Source organism: Mus caroli, chromosome 9 (genome assembly GCF_900094665.2).
Source record: "Mus caroli chromosome 9, CAROLI_EIJ_v1.1, whole genome shotgun sequence".
Classification (NCBI taxonomy): Eukaryota; Metazoa; Chordata; class Mammalia; order Rodentia; family Muridae; genus Mus; species Mus caroli.
In genome coordinates this window covers 31,169,834-31,182,837 of record NC_034578.1, presented here as the reverse complement: position 1 = coordinate 31,182,837, position 13,004 = coordinate 31,169,834, and the positions used below count along the sequence as shown (strand labels likewise).

Genomic DNA, 13,004 nt, shown 5'->3' with positions numbered 1-13,004 from the left:
CTCTACTACCCTCTTGACTCCCCTCCCCATGCCTTGAATAAACTCTATTCTATACTATACCATCATGTGGCTGGTTCCTCAGGGGGAAGGGATGCCTCAGCATGGGCCCACAGAGGGCACCCCCTTCTCCACCCCTCACCACACGTCCACCAAACATATTCCCCCTCTCTTTATCTAAACACATCAGGGACTGGTTTTCACTCAAGAAATTTTTACATGACCCCCAGATATTTAGGTATATGCCATAAGTATGCATATCAAGTATTTACTGAGAATGAATCATAAACAGATTTATTTTAAGACAGTTTGTTAGTTGCATTGAGATAATTTGCATAATGATGAGATGGACATGCCTCCTACCTTTATAGCAGGAATTAAATCTTGCCTGCAACAGTATATTCAATACTTCCTGGAATTGATTGATTCTTTTTTTTAATTGCTAGTGCTAGGAATACCACTTTGCATAATTGTGTAATACAAATAGCAGGAATATGTCTCATACCATTTTGGAAATTGCTAGAATGATTTTTTTATGAAACTCAAATCAACAACTCAGCAGTTTTTAAATCAAAGAGCACAATTACAAGATACTAATTTGATAAGAACATGCTAAGCCGTGTTCCTATAAGAGCAGAAAGCTCTGTAGGGAGCTCATAAGCATACAGTAGTGACCGGTTCTAGCCGAGCATCTCAAGTAGCATGTGTAGGCATTTTGTATGGCTTCAGTGGCACGGTACACACAGCACAAAGTGCACATTCCACGTGCTCGGAAACAGGACTACAATAGAGTCACACTATTCAACACAGGCAGGTTCCGCTAGAAACACCTTAGGTTCCTTACATGTTTGATTTTGGATTCATTGTTGGTCACTAGCCACTCACACCTTTTACTGAATTGCAGACTGTCACAACCCCCACATTCAGTCACACACAGCCCACAGTTCAAGGAACTCTCTTGTTAACCTGAGTTACAGCCACTCCATGTCATGGGGGCTGACCCCAGGGACAGCACAGTGCGCATTTGGGTGCTGTGCTGAGTGAGGTACTTGAGAGACTACGCTTTTACCCCTCACTGGGCTCTTGAAGAAGCCAGATTTAGAAATCCGGAAGCACCGTCTCTCTTTCCCTCAACTTAGAAGTCTGTCTCTACATTGGCCTCTTACATCCCTGTCCAGAGTGCCTGGTCCTAAGCACTTCATCCAGGGCCGGTGTTTATCTGTGTTCTGTTGTGCATTTCCTTCTGTCTGGAGCTAAATGGAGGCCTTTAGCCTTCTTTTCCTTGTCTGTATTGTACTGGCGGTGTTTTCTGGTTGTTTCTTTTCCAGTATTTCCTTTCTTTGTGTTACAGATACAACACCCACCTTCTTCTTAGGGTACTAATTTCAGTATTTTTGCAGGATAGTGTTGTTGCTGTTTTGATTTGGCCTACCTACCACCACCCCCCAACCCCATTTTCAACATCATCTCTGAATTGGCCAGCTCTCCTGTTTTGTTTGTTTGCTATATCTGTATTTCATAAAAGGTGGCACTTTCTTCTCTCTGGCTGGCAATACTTGCCTACTCTTTCATAATCTGAGGGACTAAAATCCAGTAATCTGCTCAGTGTATGCCTAAATTGGAAGCTTTACTCTAGGATGGTTGCTATAAGGGACAGTAGTACCGTGTGATGTCTGATTCCCTTCCAGGAGGTAGATCTTGGCTGTTGACTGCCTTGGGTGAGAAGAGGCTGCCAGGAAGTAGGCAGAGTTTCCCTTTGGCCACGTGATTTATCTCCACCCTACCATTAAGGCTCAGAGCTCCAACTCTGGAACTTCTGCACTAGTCTCCTGGTAGTGTGTGCTTAGCTGCGCCATATAAGGGATCCAGCTTCCTTATGGCCAGTCAAGGGTGACTCCCCTTTTGCCATCTTCTAACCAGTAAGTTAGTGAGGTCCCGCATAGAGTGAAAGGCTTGAAAGTCGGGGGGGGGGGNGGGGGGGGGCTTCTGAATAGGTCCCTTGTACGTTCTTCTCATGACGATACTGTGTAATGAGTAGAGTATTTATGTTGGTTGCTCAACACCCCCCCATCCCATTTCCCTTTCTTTTGGCTAAAACAAATAAGTGGTTCTTTTCATTCTGTTTAGATGTATATCCAGTGTGAGATTGCCGAATCTTACAGTAGAAGGAGATTAACGTGAATGACTGCTGACCTTCCAGAACGTTTACCTCAGCTTAGCTCTGAGATTGACATTTGGGGTGGTTGGCAGGATGTTTGATGTTTTGCATGAATGTGGAGCTGATCACAGCATACGGCCCTGCGTGTCCACAGAGCAGCTGGTGGCAGTGCCTGGAGAGCGACTGTCTGGTAGCTGGGTGACAGCCATCTTCCTTTCTCTTTCAGAGCTTTACCCTCTGAATGCCAGATGCTCCTCTTTTCCGCAACCTTTGAGGACTCTGTGTGGCAGTTTGCTGAACGAATCATTCCTGACCCCAATGTTATCAAGTTGCGAAAAGAGGAATTGACCCTGAACAACATCCGGCAGTATTACGTGTTGTGTGAGAACAGGAAAGGCAAATACCAAGCCCTCTGTAACATCTACGGTGGCATCACCATTGGCCAAGCCATTATCTTCTGCCAGGTAAGCCTGCTGCCTGTGTCCTTGCCACAGACAGAGGTCCATACAAGTGGGAGTGGGAGACTATCCTATTAATAAAGGCCTTCCAGCCAGGCACTGTGGATTCAGTTTAATCCTTAGACAGCTCTGAATAGAAATCCAGTTTAGGGGTAAAACTTAGGACTGAGAAGGTGGAATGGGACCCTAAGTTGATGTTGAATAAGCTTCCTCTTAGAGGCCCTGCTCCTATCAGAAGGTTTCCTGGATGTTGCTTAACACTGACATCCCACTGTGTTTATTTTATGTGGGTATGGGAGGTGTTGTGCTTTGCTTTTTGTTGACATGTTTCATGCTATGTTTTATTTTTTTTTGTCCCTACCACATGAACATGCTAAGCCTTATGAGCAGGATCTTGAGACATATCCCTGCAGTAGACTGGCATCTGCTGGCATGCTCACAAGAACCGAAATCCTTTGTAGAATAAAAACAAGGTCAGCTCTGCTCCAGGATAGCCATGTAAACTGGGCAAGATCCTTAGCTTTAGAATTGTTTTCTTTTTGGTCATTTAACAAAAATGAGGAGGAGGAGGAGGAGCAGAAGCAGGAAGTTGGGTAGATAGAGATGTCAATCAGATGGCTCCTGCAAAGAACTTGTGCAGTGTTTGTTGCCTTGGTTTTGTCATCAGCTTATGGAAGAGAAGGCCAAGGCTTGGCTGGGTTTAAGAGAACATGACTCTTAGAAACCCAGTCAGAAAATCCCATATCACAATCTAAGACTTCTTAGAAGGCTGAGGGAGTAAGGAAGCAAGATTCTTCTACAGCTTTCACCTTGCACCCACAAGCATAACAGGAATAGCCAGTTGGGGTTTGACCACGCTCTTCCCTCTCATAGACACGTCGAAATGCCAAGTGGCTGACTGTGGAGATGATGCAGGATGGCCACCAGGTGTCCCTGCTAAGTGGGGAACTCACAGTGGAGCAGCGAGCTTCCATCATTCAGAGATTCCGAGATGGCAAAGAGAAGGTTCTCATAACGACCAATGTCTGTGCTCGAGGTATGTCAAAGCTGGGCGTTGCTGTGAACTGTATGCGCAAAGCACCTTAGAGTTGACTGACAGGCACAGTCATGTGACCACCGCAGTAATCAGAACCCTGCCACCTCTCCACCCTTGTCTTACCTTTCTCTGCAGTCAGCCTCCTCCCAGTGCATAGCCCCTGGCAACTGCAGACGAGATTTCAGGGTGTGCTTTTGTCTCTTCCAGGCTGCACCTAAATTGAAGCAGACAGTGTATATAGCCTTTGTATCTGACGTCTTCACCTGATATGATGCTGCTGAATTCCTCCAGCTTTGTGTGCTATGCAGAGCAGTAGTTTGTTCCTTTTTATTGAAAATAGCATCCCATTGATAGTTCATTCATTTACCAGGTGGCTGTTGGAGTTGCTTGCCACTCGTGGCTAACTCTGAATGCATGCATACAAGAAACACACGTGCGGGCCCTGTGTCCGCATGCTTTCTTTTCTGCACAGCCCTTGACTATGTCTCAGCCCCTGTGCTCTCCCATAGCTGTTGTCCCATGTCTCTGTCACTCACTAAGCGTGTCGGTTCCTTATTTCATCCATTCTAATGGACATGTATAGTATCTCCACGTGGTTTTAATTTGCAGTTCACGAATAACATCAACATTATTAGTATCACAGGTGTATCTCGAGGATTCAAGTTTTAAATCTATAGCTGTGGGATGGGAAGTGTTAAGAGAGGAGACTGGGGCTGGTGAGATGGCTCAGTGGGTAAGAGCACCCGACTGCTCTTCTGAAGGTCCAGAGTTCAAATCCCAGCAACCACATGGTAGCTCACAACCATCCGTAACGAGATCTGGCGCCCTCTTCTGGAGTGTCTGAAGACAGCTACAGTGTACTTACATATAATAAATAAATAAATCTTTAAAAAAAAAAAAAGAGAGGAGACTGGCTGTCTCTTCATCAACTTTCTACATCCTTGCTTGGACCCTATACTCAAACCATGTTCTCTAGGTCCCTGGGAGTTTAATAAGCAGAACGAAGGGCTGCTGTATTCATAGTAGGTTCAGCCTTTAACTTTTGGAAGCATAGCCTGCCTGAAAAAGGGTAAAGCCCATGACCCTTGGCTGAACTTCTTGCCTGAGCTATCCAAAGGGACTCTGTGCAGTCCAGATGGTGGCTGTTAACTGTATTAGCTCTTGACCATTTGAAACAACCATAGAATGACTGAGGAACTGAATTTTTTTACTTGACTAATTTAAATGTGAATGGCTATATAAAGTTTTATGGTTTCCTTTCTGGACAGAACAACGTCAGGCCCTAGAGTGAAAGGAGTGGGGCTAAGGCTCAGCATAAAGAGGGCAAGATCCTTCTGTGGGCAGCCATCAGTGTGGGGACGGACAGCCCAGAGAGCAAAGAGGTCTCCTAGGCGGCACCAGGTGGAAAGGTATTGAAGGGAGGAAAACAGTTCAGGGTGTTGTTGTTGTTGTTGTTGTTGCTGCTGCTGCTGCTGCTGTTGTTGTTTTGTTGGGGGTTTTGTTGTTGTTGTTTGTTTTGGTTTTGGTTTATGCTGGGGGTCAAACCCAGGGCCTTGTGCTTGCTAGGTGGGCACTTGACCACTGGGCCACATCACTAGCCAGGAGAGAAGTTCAGTTGGTAGGAAAGTGACTAGCCCTGGTAAGGAATTGAACATGAAGAAGTGAGCCCAGAGGTGGTCTGAGGGCTTGAGGAACTTGTGACCTAGGCTCTGAGCTGCCGTGACCATCCCGTGAGACATTTAGAGGAGTGGGGGAAGAGATAGAGGCAAAGGCATTCCAGAAGTTGTAACAGTTGAGGCAAGAGATTTAAAAAATAAAAGACCTGATGAAAAAACATAGCCATGGGAGGGAGTGGAGCTACACCCTGAAATGGGTAAGAAGACCCTGGACCTATGGCTGAGCCCCACTGACGTAGGGAAGAGCTTGGCCCTGTAGGCTTGGTGAGGGCCCCCTTTTCTCTCCTCCATCCCCACTCACTTAAACATATACATGCTTTGTACCTATTTAGATTTCTGCAGAATTAGCCTTTATTAACAGTCTTACCAGCATCACAGACATCACAGTGTGTAAGCAAACTGACATATTTTATGACATAAAACCAGTTTTGATTTCCAGTTTTTTTTTTCCACAAGCAAGAATTCCTTTGGCAAATACAGTTCTTGGTGGATTTGTCCTGAAGAAAATATTGTAAGACATTACGGTGTCTTTCCCCCCTAGGGATTGATGTGAAGCAGGTCACCATCGTTGTGAACTTTGACCTCCCTGTAAACCAATCAGAAGAGCCAGACTATGAGACCTACCTCCACCGTATAGGGCGGACAGGACGCTTTGGGAAAAAGGGTCTCGCCTTCAACATGATTGAAGTGGATAAGCTGCCCCTGCTTATGAAAATACAAGACCACTTCAGTAAGTAGCAGGTGTTCCCATTCCCAGTAGGAGGAGCTCAGGGTCCGTGTGGACACTGAGGGGTTGTGTGAAGCAGAAGCCAGGAGGGAAAGCTTCTAATTCATGGGATCCAAGTCATAACATAGGCCAAGCGATTATGTAATTCCTTTCTTCTTGTTAAGTAGAAGGTCTGTGTCAAGTAGAATTCACAGCTCATTCTGCTGTCTGTAGAATGTTATGCTATAGAGTGAGTGGTACCACAAAGTAGGATTTATTGTGTCCCAACTTCCTCTTTTTTTTATCGTTTCCCTTCCTCTTGTCTCACCCTCTCAGACAGGACAGGCCTGACTTCTGAGCTCTGCAACCCTTTTCCAGCCCCACACCTAAAGAAGCAGGCTCAGCTAGTTTGGGGCCCCAAACTGGCAGAATCTACACGTGGGAACCTTAAGATTTTCACCACCCCAAAACTCTGCCTTCTCCCCTGTGCATACTTTCAAAAGCCAAGTATAATGGCACATGCTTTAAGTAAGGGCACTCAAGAGGCAGAGGCAGGAGGATCTCTGTGAGTTCAAAGACAGGCAGAGCTACATAGTGAGACTCTGCATTGAAAGAAAACAAAACAAAAAATTACCCCAAGCCTGAAGAAGCACAGATGTAGGCGGGGAGCATGGCAAAGAGGCATCAGTACCATCTTCCTGGATGGAACTCTGTTGGAACCAGTGGATGTGCTCCCCAGGAAGGGAACTCACAGAACATTTGGATCGGAATTTGTAAAGGTTTCAGGCTGACTGCTGCATATCCCGCTGACCCTTCAAAGAGTTGCCTAGGCTCCCCATCTTAAGCCACCTGGGTGGTGGGGTGAGAAGTACCCATGAGGGCCACTGCTGCTGTGCCAAGCTCTTCAGAATAAGAACAGTGAGCAGGCTTGGTCCTCTGCTGCTGTGCGAAGCTCTTGGGAAGTAAGTACAGTGAACAGGCTTGGTCCTCCGCAGATTTTCTCACTGAGCCCGTCTTTTGCACAAGGTGTTTAGGCATGTGCATGCTGGACCCAGTCCACTTGATGCTGTTTGCATGTGTGTGGGTCAGCTATTTGGCAAGAATCCCTTACTTATCTTTGGCTTTCTATACAAAATTCTCAGCTCTTCTTCTTTTTTTTTTTTAATGTTTTTTTTTCCTCTTAGATGGGGTTTCTCTGTGTAGCCCAGGCTGTCCTGGAACTTGCTCTGTGTAGACCAGAGATCACACCTCTGAGAAACTCACAGAGATCCACCTGCCTCTGCCTCCTCAGTGCTGGGATTAAAGTCGTGCACCACTGCACCCTGCTTAAGAACGTGTATTTTCAAAGGTGTCAGTCTCTGCAGAAACTTATCACTGGCCAGAATGAACCACCTAGGATAACACTGGTCCCTTTCTCTTTCATTCTTTCAGATAGCAATATTAAGCAGCTTGACCCAGAAGACATGGATGAGATCGAGAAGATCGAATATTGAAGAGAGAGAATGAGAAGAGAGGCCTTTGTTGTTTGTGGGCTAGTTTACGTGAGAATGTTTCAGCAGAGTTTGAAGATAATTTTCTATGTTGAGACTCTGTCAAGGTGAAACTGTCACAGATAAAAAATAAATGCCATAGCTCTCTTCACCCGAGGCCTGAGGGCTCTTAAAACGATGATTCCTAGCATGAGATCGTTTTAAATGAGAGTGCAAGATTCCTTCTAGCCTGTTTATAGGTAACCATGTGATGTTCCCTGGGTGACTTGCTCACAGGGCTTTCTGTTTAGTCTGTACGCTGTGTAGACCATGCCTAGTCATGAACCTGGCCATGAGGGGGCAGTAGAATGCCATCAATTTTTAGAATTTAAGCTGGCAGGATAGAAAAGCTATCCATTTTCAGGCCTCACTCACAGACTGCCCTCTCTGCATATTCATTTCCCCGTTCCCACCCCCATGCTCTCAGACGAAAGCATAATTTAAAACTTCTGGAGAGAACATTTTGTCTTTTAATATTCCAGGTGACATCCAGAACTTATAAATATTTTCTTCTCCTGCTTGCTACTATCTTCAGATTAGAAAAGATCTATTCTGTCATGTTATCTCATGGACTTTAAAAATGTGGCTTTATTCTAGATATTTACAAAAAGTGAGCAATGAAGTCTTTAAAAACAACAAAGCGGGAGACGGCTCAGCGGCTGTGAGCATGAGTGTCTGAGTTCACATCCCCAGCACTCATGGAAAGGCCAGACCTAGTAGAACAGGACTGTCCAGAGCTGGGAGCCAGAGACATAGATCCGGGGAGCTCTCAGGACCAGTCAGTGTATCCGATAGGGCAAGCTCTAGGTTCCGTGAGACACACTGTCCCAGGAAACAAGGTAGCGAGCGGTGGCATCGGCCTCTGCCCTCCACATCCCCACAGCATCTGCACACCTGCACGTGCATGTATTGGCAGGCATGCACACTCACACATGTACACCCACACATGTGCATGCTTCACACGAATCTACCAAAAAATTAAGCACAACCAAAATAAGCCCAGAAGTAACATGTCAGGGAGTCAGAAGTTTGTTTATAAAAATATCACTGTAGCAGGGCATGGTGATGCATACCTGTAATCCCAGCATTTAGGAAGCCCAGTCAGGCAGAGTTCCACAAGTTTAAGGCTAGCATAGTCAACACAGCAAGACCTGTCCCAAAAAATTTTTTTAAAAAGCTTGTTTCAAGGAAGCTTAGATCTTCCATGGACATATTTCTAGGAGCAAGAAATGTTTTTAGTTTCCATGTTTGCTACTTAGAAATTAAATCATGAGCTTGAAAACATGGGGTGAATGGCTAGATTCTCACAAAGCCAATTCACGTGTGCCAGAAACCTACAGCTCTGCCATACACCCAGGCTGCCAGTGGTACCTCCAGTGAGTGTTACTGCCACCCTGCTGTGATGGTCCACTTGGATATCACTGTGCCCAAGTTAATCCCTAGGTTGCTGGCTCCTCAGGCAACACTAGGTGTGTATCATACATCCTTGTGCTAACCAGCATGGAAAGGGGAATGTAATGGCAGAGACCCAGTGTAGGGCAGCATCCAAAAAGTTAAATGGGAAGAACATGTATCTGATGTCACACTTTGGGTCCCTAATGGCCTCTAGGCCAGCTGTAGATAGGCTCGACCAGGTCACCTATACTTAGCAACATGGCAGTCTCTTGATACGGGTCCCCTTAGGCAATGTTCTAGACCAGCTCATCACGGGAATTACCAAGAGAGCCTAGGAAAACCTACCAGTCCCTTGTTCTGGGTAAACAAAGCCAGATGCTGAGGATAGGATTCAGAAGTACGTAGGCAGAGAGCAGAAAGTGCTGGCAGAGCGATGGGTAGAAAGATCACACTGCCTAACAAGATGTGGAGTCAGATTCTCAGAGTCAGTTTGCCAGTGGAGCTGTCAATGGGGGAATCTCTGCTCCACTGTTTCCACTGCACCTGCTTTCTTCTCTATGATTAGAAAGTGCCGTTCCTGTATACTCCGTACCTCATGCAAGATGGTACCCACGATAGCAAATCCATGAGTATTTACTCTCCTAAGAAGAAAATATTTTCTTCTTTTGCTGTCTCCTCATTCAGTAGCACTTTTTCTGGTTTGAACCCCAATAGTAATACATATGATAAGCATGAGAGACATAATAAGGTATTTTTGTCTCACCATTTGAGTAAGGAGTTCTTCATCCTACCCAGCTCAGCCTTGGTGTGTATCCTGTATACACCCCGCATATACACTGTTTGCAGTGTAGATCTCTGGTAAGGCCTGAGCGGATCCCCAGAGCCACAAGTCTTTGGTAAGCTCCACCTGCAAACACTAGACAGTCTTCTGTCTTGCCCTTTGTCCCCCCTCTCCTCCCATCCCCTTGTCTCACCACCTAGGAGGCAACAAGGTCACAACTGTATTGAACTGCTGTCACGGTTTGGTGAGTCAACAATACAGAGACTTTTGGCAGGAGCAGCTCCCTATTCAAAACTGTAAGCAGTTTTCATATCTCCACAATGGCATGGCCGGGGTCATCTCTCCGAGTGCTAACTGGAAGAAAGGAATAAACGGAGAAGCGAGAAATAGCCAGATGGTTTCAGAGCATTTGTGAGCTGGCTTAATCAGCTGTGTATTCCTTGGCACCAGAGACTAAACCAAATCCAGGAGGTTTATATTGGCCGGCTCAATACTGTTAGCCTAGAGACGTCGGTGACTACATGTGGCAGGGTTGTGATTTGCTGGGGAACCATGAGTAATCACCTTGCCCGCGCCCTGCTGCTGTGATGTTAGGTGCAGGATCTAAGGCAGCAATTAATAATTGAAAAGGCAGAAGAGTGGACAGTGGTCTGGTAGGATGTCTGACAGCGAGGGACGTTATTGTATTTAGAGAAAGTGTTGATCCTCCTCAGTGGAGCTTGGTCACCACGAAAGCCACTGGCAGACTGCACATATAAGTGATGAGGGAAAATCTTAGAGGATTGTGGGAGTGGGTTGGGAGTGGGGAAGTGAGCAGTCCCTTACAAGACACGGGGAAAGTACAGGCTGCACCAAACCTGCATCTGGTTCCTGGGCTTCTTAGTTCATGCAGGTACCTAGATTAGAAAAAGAACCCAAGCTGTTGGGCTGGAAACAGAAATACAAGTCCAGACCTAGGGCCTCTGAGGCTGGGCCTGGACCACCTTCTGTCTGACACCATTAACCAGTCAGTCATACGTACTAATCTCGGTGGGCCTCACAGAGCTAGCACTGGGTGTCTTATTAGTCTTTCAAGGAAGCTACAGAAGGTTCTGTTCTCTTCAATCCTGACCGCTCCAGCCCTCAGCCACTTCCAAGGAATAATCGGGAAGAGGTAAGACCTGTGCCATTTTGCTCCACAACCCGTGAAAGATAGCCTAGAGGCTATCTTTCACGGGTTGTGGAGCAAAAAGGCTATAGTGAAAGATATGCTTAGAGGAATACTAGCTTTTAAAATCCACACTGGGAGAATTATATATTGCTCCACCCCCTCGTGCCTGTCTGCTGGCTACCTCCCCCTCTCCTCCTGCCCCTCACTTCCTGGGATAATGTTTTCATCCAGATTCTGCCTTCTTACTTGTGGGCATCCCTGGTCAGTTGAGCCATACTCTGGCCTCCTCATATAGCGTTGCCTGACCCATTATCTCTAGACACTGTTCTGATTTCTCCTGTCGCTTTGCAAACTAATGTTTATGAGTGAGACTGAAGCATCAACCACAGTTTCAGCTACATTTTCTACATTGGTGTGGGAGGAGGGGCCACGTGCATGCCACAACACACATGTGGAGGTCAGAGGACCACTTTAGTAGTTGGTTCTCTCCTATCACCGTGTTGGTTCTGACATGGAACACAGGCTATCAGGCTTGGTGGCATGTGCCTTTGCTAATGAGCCGTCTCCTGGCCCCTAACCATAGCCGCATCCTGCAGGAGTGTTATTGTTGAGACGACAGGCTCTCATTGTACAGCACTAGCTGGTCTGGAACTTGCTATTTAGAGCAGGCTGACCCCCAAACTCACAAAGATCCATGTGCCTCTGCCTGCTGAGTTAGATTAAGGCATGTGCCCATTCTCCATTTTTAATGTACAGCTTCTGCTTCAGACAGAATTTAGCACACTTCTAGTAAAATAACAGGAAGTGCACATGAAGTGTCCTGGAGCTTGGTGAGAATAACTGTCTAGCTGCCCCCACAGAAGGCCCCTGGGCCCAGCTCAACAACTGCACAGCCCACACTGATGAGCGTTCAGCCTTCCACTTCTGGGGAAGTTAGAAGCCAGCAGAAAGCAATAATACTATAAGGGAGATGAGCTCCAGCGAGACTCTCTTAATGGCAACCCAAGGTCATTACTGTTCTTCCTGATCAGAATAACTATGCATAGGGATGCTCTCCTATTTTGAACTTAATAACTTCCTAAGCTAAAATGAATAGTCAGTCAAAGAGAAAATGGTTATTTATACTGGATTGTAGAATCAGTGCAAATTTGACATAAAATTATCTCTGAGACTCAACCCACTAAGACACCATGTTTCTAGGACACCACAAAGAAGCAATAGATGTGAAGAATATAAGCCCTGATGCTCGCAAGGGGTGGGAGGGAACTACCTTCTAATCTCACTGTCCTCCCTTCCAGACCCACCGGCTCCTTCTCACGTGACTGTGTCTTTACACCTTGCTCCATTAGCTTATGCAGGATATAGGTTATTTTAGTTTAATATTTCTATTATAAAAGCAATAAAACAGACATCATTGAAAACTCTCCTCAGCGGCGGTGGTTACTGTCTTGAAATACCCTCTTCATTTGATAGGAACAGAGTTCATCCCAGTGCATGTCTGATAGCGAATAACCAAGTGTGTTTTGTCTGTTGTTCTCAGTCTTTGGGGTAAATACGCAATAAATCTTTGTTCATGATCAAGCAGTATCCATCTCTCCAACAACATAAGTCATGCTACGCAATGCTTTGAATTATTTCTTAGGATTAAAAGTGTTAAGTTTGAGTGCCAAATCAAACAAGTGGAGCATTTTATGACTGTCAGTAGATAGCAAACTACTTCCTGAGACCAAAACTATCCCGTCAGTCTGTCCTCACACCCATCACCATCCATCTGACCTTACTTCACCATCAGCTGGAATTTTCATTACAGACTGCATGCTCGCTTGTTTTGATTCACATTTTTTCCATGCAAACAAGATTATTTCTCTGTATGTGATTCGTCATTTGAAAACCATCTCTAGTATTGTTTGTCTTGTAAGATCACAAAGTTATCCTTATCAAGTTATGGGAAATACATGTGTGGGAGTTTTTTTCCAGATACAATAAAGATATTAACCTTTTTATTGAAAATATATTTTCCAGAGAAGTCAAAATATCACTTTTTGCAGATGATATGATAGTATATATAAGTGACCCTAAAAATTCCACCAGAGAACTCCTAAACCTGATAAACAGCTT

General features: G+C 45.5%; 1 protein-coding gene across 1 annotated transcript in view; it reads left to right on the top strand.

Annotated features, from left to right (window-relative positions):
* The window catches only part of Ddx25 (DEAD-box helicase 25), a 16,938-nt gene extending 9,266 nt beyond the window's left edge, over nucleotides 1–7,672 (top strand). Inside the window, exons 9-12 of the mRNA XM_021172067.2 lie at nucleotides 2,382–2,619; nucleotides 3,487–3,649; nucleotides 5,867–6,055; nucleotides 7,463–7,672. Of these exons, the coding sequence (XP_021027726.1) occupies nucleotides 2,382–2,619; nucleotides 3,487–3,649; nucleotides 5,867–6,055; nucleotides 7,463–7,524 (652 nt within the window). The 3' untranslated portion in view covers nucleotides 7,525–7,672. The remainder of the gene's footprint in view (nucleotides 1–2,381; nucleotides 2,620–3,486; nucleotides 3,650–5,866; nucleotides 6,056–7,462) is intronic.
* The last annotated feature ends 5,332 nt before the right edge of the window (nucleotides 7,673–13,004 follow it).